At 42.4% G+C, this 6639-nt stretch overlaps 1 protein-coding gene across 1 annotated transcript; it reads left to right on the top strand.

Moving 5' to 3' along the window:
* Positions 1-3892: 3892 nt before the first annotated feature.
* Positions 3893-5173, top strand: LOC127129545 (uncharacterized). Its single transcript, XM_051058702.1, has 2 exons — positions 3893-4814; positions 4941-5173. Exons 1-2 carry the CDS (start codon positions 3893-3895, stop codon positions 5171-5173), a joined length of 1155 nt encoding a protein of 384 aa, XP_050914659.1.
* Positions 5174-6639: the final 1466 nt, after the last annotated feature.

Raw genomic sequence — 6639 nt, 5'->3', positions numbered from 1 at the left:
GATCACCTACCCAACTGTACATACATAAACATAAAACATTTCATAATCATAACACTTATGGCATGTGCATATTTTCAAGGGACCTAAAGACTCTGTTGATTGCAGGCATTCAGAAGACATGGGTAGCAATCAAAAAAGTACTTATTCATTCAAGTTCAGGAATCCAAAGCTAGGTTTGATTAAGGGGTTGATCTCAGATGTGAAAAAAATCAGAAGGAACAACTTTTGTGTTGAGTATGGTGACCTGTTGACTATCATGAACACCGAGGTGGATGCTTGGGCCATTTTCACTTTGGCACAATTCTATGATCCTCCCTTGCGGTGTTTCACATTCCAGGACTTCCAGTTGGCGCCAACACTTGAAGAGTTCTCACGTATAGCAAACATTGGTATCAAGGATGAAATCCCTTACACCGGTCTAGGGGAACTTCCTACACATCAACAAATAGGTTCAGCTATACGTCTAGATAAAGCGGAAGTGAAAGCTAATATTGGACCAAAAGGAGGCACTTTGGGCTTCCCTTTGAAGTTCTTAGTGGGAAAAGCTTCAGATTTCAAAAGTAAAGAAGATTGGGTCGCTTTCAATGCTGTGTTAGCCTTGATACTCTATGGGATTGTCTTGTTCCCGAACATTGATGACTTCGTGGACATGACTGCTATACGCATTTTCTTGCTCAAGAATCCCATTCCCACCTTGCTTGCAGATGTTTATCACTCTATCCATAGGAGAAATGAGAAGAAGGGGGGGATGATCCAGTGTTGCGCTCCTTTACTGTATAAATGGTTCTTATCTCACTTACCAAGCGAAGGGCCTTTTATTCAGAACAAGGATAACCTCAAGTGGTCTCAAAAAATCATGTCTCTCACTGCCAATGACATCACCTGGTACTCTCGTGTTTATGATGATGTGGACATAATCGTCAAATGTGGCAACTTCCATAATGTGCCACTCATAGGAACTTGAGGTTGCATCAATTACAATCCTGAGCTTGCTATGCGGCAACTTGGGTTTCCTATGAATGACAAACCAGAAGACAAGTTGTTAGAAGGTTTCTTGCTGGGAGAAGGAGTGAAGGACGTTGATTTGGTGAAGAGGATAGGTCGTGCCTGGACTAAAGTTCGTAGAGAAGGAAAAAGGGACCGTGGAAAGAAGAATTGTATAGCTAGAGGGCCATATACAAGTTGGGTCCAAGCCAGAGCTTCTCAAGACAAACTACCATACCCTTATGAGCCTCCGATGAATATAAATCCTCCAGAACCTACTCACGTCACTATGGAGGAAGCTAAAGAGCTCAAAGTTGTCATCCAAAGTTTGGAAAAAGAGAATGAAGAGCTACGGTTGAACCTTCTCCGGATTACTGAAGAAAGGGATAATCATAAGTGGGAGCTTGGGCGGAAGAAAACACAACTTCAAGAAAATGTGGAAAGGACTGATAAGGAGGAATATAAGAGAAAAAGAGTCAAACAGGGGTTAGATCAGGCTGAGAGCTGCTTGAATACCGTCAAAAGCCAACTGAAAGAGGCTGAGAGGGATTGTCGTGAGAAAGAGAAATGGTGGAAGCTCGCCACAAAACAAAAAAAGGAGATAAGAGAGATGCTTGAGGCTGAGATAGCCAACCTCAATGTTTCACTCTTTGAATCAAAAGAAAGGGAAGAACGAGAACGCCGCAGTAAAGAGAGTGCTATGGCTGCTACTCAGGTTACACCTGAAATGTGGAATGGAAAGTGCCAGGAGGTTGAAAATGCTAATGAGTGGGAACGATACTGGAGAGGCCGACATGACTCTTTGCTACAAGAAGGTGAAGATTGGATGAACGCAAGGGAAAATGTGAATGCTAGTTTGGCAGCCTGCGAGGAAACCATCCAGTTTTTACATGAACAAAGAAATGAGTATCGAGACAAGTTTGCCAGTTTGATAGACTTCTGTAATGGCATGGCTACGAATGTGCCTTTGATGCTAAGATGTGCTTTGGAAGACATAGACAATGACAACATCCCTCGTTCAGTGACTGAATTTATTTATCTTTGTGAAGACATGATAAAAAGGTTCAAAGGAGAGTTGGAAGATCTCAACAAACAGAAGCCTGCAGTTTGACCTTTTTTTTATGTTGTACTTTCCTTTATGTTTGAAAGAATATTTTGTACTCAATCCTTGTACTCTATTTTAAATTGATTGAATGAAGGATTTTGAGTTTCTTTTGTACAAAAAGTTTGGTTCCATTCTTGTTTTATTCCCCGTGATCTCTTTGAATGCTTGCTAAGTTACAAGGAATCTAACACGGTTCCCTGAAAATAAAATTGAACATAAGCATAAAAGACATTTTTAAATCCACGTGCATTAACATATGCATCATGCATTTCATTTCTCAAAACAAAAACTCATTCCATTTTTCCTCGTGTCCAGTAGTTCAAGCTGATTCCTCAACGTACATACGCTACTCGCTCCAACACAAGAAGAATCATGGATGTAGTTAGAGAAGAACAAGCTGCCTTCAGAGAGGAGATGGACTCTGTCAAAAGCAAGATTGAGCAGATCTTTGAGGCTATACAAGCTCTGGCTAGAAGGGAAGAAGAGGCTCGTGTTGCCGCTGCTGCAAGGAACGATGCTCTAGTTCAAGGGGTTGCTCTTCAGTCAGGACCTTCAGTTCCTATTCCAAATCCCGTTATCTACGGCCTTCCCCCAGGTTTTGTTCCACCGTCTGAAAGAACTCATGTTCCTCCACCTGCGCATACTTCTGGAGTAGCTGATGGAGTCGCTGCGCAAGGACCTCCGATAGTCAATCAAGTAGTCATGCCCCGCACTGATGAAGAGCTCCAGGACGAGTTTGAAATGCAGAATTACAATGGAGCTACTCCAGTGGTCATGCCTACTGCTGCCCAAGATTCTGAGGCTATCTTGATGTGTCGTGCTCTGGCCGAAAAGCTAAGAATCTTGGAAGGACATAACTCAACCCGTTTAAGTGCCTTGGAGATGTGTCTAGTCCCAGACGTGGTGATTCCTCCAAAATTCAAAGCGCCTGAATTTGAAAAATACAAAGGACTCACATGTCCTAACATACATTTGAAAATGTATTGCAGAAAAATGGCTGCCTATGCCAGAGATGATAAGCTCATGATCCATTGCTTTCAGGACAGTCTAACTGGGGCATCTTTGGACTGGTACATGCAGTTGGAATGTAGCAACATCCACACTTGGGATGAGTTGGCTGAAGCATTCGCAAAGCAATACAAATATAATACTGACATGGCACCAAACCGTACTCAGCTTCAGAGTATGGCCCAGAAAGACAATGAATCTTTTAAAGAATACGCACAACGCTGGAGAGAGTTGGCTGCAAGGGTGCACACGCCGCTGGTTGATCGTGAATTAATTGACATTTTCATGGGAACCTTGCAGGGCCAATATTATGAAAGATTGATCAGTAGTGTGTCCACAGGATTTTCTGACATGGTGATCGTGGGAGAAAGAGTAGAAGAAGGACTGAAGAGTGGTAAAATCCAGGGAGGTTCCAACAGTCAACCAATCTTGAAGAAGCCTTTCAACGGATTCAAGAGGAAGGAGGGTGAGACTAGTGCCATTTCTTCTCAGAGGAGGGTACCACCCAGGGCTCTTGCTTCTCTGCCTTATTATCAGTACCCTCACGTAGCAGCTGCTCAATATCCAACCATGCCTTATCGTCCAATTGCTCATGTTCCTATTCCAGCTCCGGTACCTCATTATCAAGTTCCAGTTCCTCAATATCAAGCTCCACAACCTCAGTTCCAGACTCCTCCACCTTAACATCAACAGAGAAATCAACAGAATAATCAACCACGTCCAGTTCAGCAGCAACGACCAAATCAACAGAGGCCATATCAACAGTACAATAATGTGAATACCACTCCTATCCCAATGACTTACACTCAATTGCTACCGTATCTGATTCAGAATGGGACTGTCGTGCCAAGGGCATTACCTCCAATGCCGAAGTTGCATAAGCCTTGGTATGATGAGAATGCTAGATGTGCCTTTCATGCTAATTCAGAGGGTCATACAACAGAGAATTGCAAGGTGTTCAAGCTTCGGGTCCAAGAATTGATAGATCAGAAAATATTGTCTTTTGCTGATGTTCCAAATGTGGGGAACAATCCTTTACCTAAACATGATAGTTCAGGTGTCAGTGCTATAGAAAGTTCAACTGATGATGGATTGATAAAGGATGTGTTCAAGTTGAAGACTCTTTTAACAGTGGTCCATGCTAGATTGATGGAAGCAGAATTGATGAATGGAGTACATGATAATTGTGTGGTATGTTCGTCCAACCCCGATCAGTGTGGTGAATTCAAAATTTATCTTCAACGTTTGATGGATCAACGGGTTATTCAGTTCACTAGAGCAAAGATTGATGAGGACGTTGCTGTGGTTGTGCCTGTGTTTGATCAGGAGAGGCTTCCCAAGCCTTTTGTGGTCCCTTATCAGAGAAATGTTGACCTAGAGCCAGTGGAGAAGATTGAGCCCATGGTTATCCATGTTCCCGCTCCATTCTCATTTGACAGTACCAAAGCCGTACCTTGGAACTATGAGCCTGTAGTTTATGTGGGTAACAAACCAGTAATCTTGAAAGAGCCAGATGTGACTAACATCGCTGGAGCTAGTGGTGTGACTCGAAGTGGAAGGGTTTTCGCTCCTGAAGTGACCCCAAACAAAGAAAGTGTACCAACAGTTGAACCAACGAAAGGGAAAGAGGTGAATCCTCCAGAAGTAGGAGAAGGCTCATCTAAGAAAGCAGTGACTACTGAAGAGGATAGAGAATTCTTGAAGATCATCAAGAAGAGTGATTACAAGGTCGTAGATCAGCTCAACCAAACTCCTTCAAAAATATCCATTCTTTCTCTACTTATGAGTTCTGAGGCTCATAGGACTGCTCTATTGAAGTTCTTGAACGAAGCTTATGTGGCAGAAGATATCAGTGTTATTCAGTTTGATAATGTGGTTGCTAATCTCAATGCTAGTAGTTGTTTGATGTTCACTGATGATGATTTACCCCCTAATGGGCGAGAACATAATATGGCGCTTCATATCTCCATTCAGTGTACAGATGTTACTTTGGCTCGAGTACTGGTGGATACAGGTTCATCCTTGAACGTGTTACCTAAGACTACCCTGGCACAATTGAATATTGAAGGGGTGTAGATGAGACCCAGTGCTTTGATAGTTAAAGCTTTTGATGGGTCTAAGCGAACAGTTATTGGGGAGATTGACCTCCCAATCCTGATTGGCCCTCAAACTTTCCGTATTACCTTTCAGGTAATGGATATTAGGCCTGCCTATAGTTGTCTATTAGGTAGACCTTGGATTCATGCTGCTGGAGCTGTCACCTCGACACTTCACCAGAAGCTGAAGTTTGTTACTTCTGGTAAGCTGATATCAGTATCCGGAGAGGAAGATATTTTCGTCAGCCATTTGACTTCTTTCAGATACATTGAAGTAGGTGAAGACATTGTTGAAACTCCTCTCCAAGCCCTTGAAGTGGTCAATGTGGTCCAGACTAAGCCGAAACTTGTTGAAGAACCCAAGGGGTCATGACCTCGTGGAAGAGTGTGAAAGCTGCAATTGAAGCTGGTTGCCCTGGAAGTTGGGGCACAGTGATTGAACTACCAGAGAAGAAAGACAAGTGTGGATTAGGATATCAGCCGTCTATTGAACTTTTCAAAGATCAGAATATACATCAGGGGAAGGTTCCTAGCATCCAGGAAATATTCTCCAAAGCTGGTTTCCGAAGTGATGATCAAGTGAATGCTCTTGAAGATGAAGATCTAGATTTGCCCAAGATGTTGTTTTGTGGACCTCCGGATGCTGCTCTCACTAACTGGAAGGCAACAGACGTTCCGGATATAGTTTCTTATTCAAAGTAATTTACTGTTTTCTAAAACATCCAATGCCATGCCCAAGGCATATGGATAGCTTTGTAGGGCCCATTTTGTGTTAATATTTAAGCCTTATCATCAATACAAAGCACATTTTTTGAGATCCCTGTCTTTCATCTTTTTAATTAATTTATTTTTTTTACAAACAAATAAACAACAAAAAAATGGCATTTTTTATTTCACATCACTTTCATTTTTCAAAATCTTCCTCTAAAAAGAAAAATCATTTCCATGCAGATCATTAATAACTGGATCCATTGAACACGACAATGCTATAATTCCCTATGACTTCGACCTCCCGATTAACCAAGCTGAAGAGGATGGTAAGGAAGACTACGAACTCCCAGAAGAGTTGACCAGACTTTTGAAACAAGAGGAAAAGATGATTCAGCCTCATCAGGAACCAGTGGATGTGATCAATCTGGGGACTGAGGAGGATAGAAAGGAAGTCAAGGTCGGAACTGCTTTGAAAAAAATGTGAAGGAGGAACTAGTCAAGCTACTACATGAATATGTGGATGTGTTTGCCTGGTCATATCAGGATATGCCATGACTCGACACCGACATAGTTGTGCACAAGCTGCCGTTGAAGCCGGAATGCCCGCCCATCAAGCAGAAGTTGAGAAGAACTCGACCAGACATGGCTGTCAAGATCAGAGAAGAGGTCAAGAAGCAGTTTGATGCGGGTTTTCTAGCTGTTGCAACTTATCCGCAGTGGATTGCTAATATTGTG

Source organism: Lathyrus oleraceus, chromosome 3 (genome assembly GCF_024323335.1).
Source record: "Lathyrus oleraceus cultivar Zhongwan6 chromosome 3, CAAS_Psat_ZW6_1.0, whole genome shotgun sequence".
NCBI lineage: Eukaryota > Viridiplantae > Streptophyta > Magnoliopsida > Fabales > Fabaceae > Lathyrus > Lathyrus oleraceus.
Note: the sequence above shows the minus strand (reverse complement) of the source record. Positions and strands in the feature narration are given on the sequence as shown.

Coding starts and splice junctions, on each gene's coding strand:
- LOC127129545 (XM_051058702.1), top strand. CDS start 3,893: ATGACTTACACTCAATTGCTACCGTATCTGATTCAGAATGGGACTGTC. Junction 4,815..4,940: donor CTTGAAGATCATCAAGAAGA/GTGATTACAAGG, acceptor CTTATGTGGCAG/AAGATATCAGTGTTATTCAG.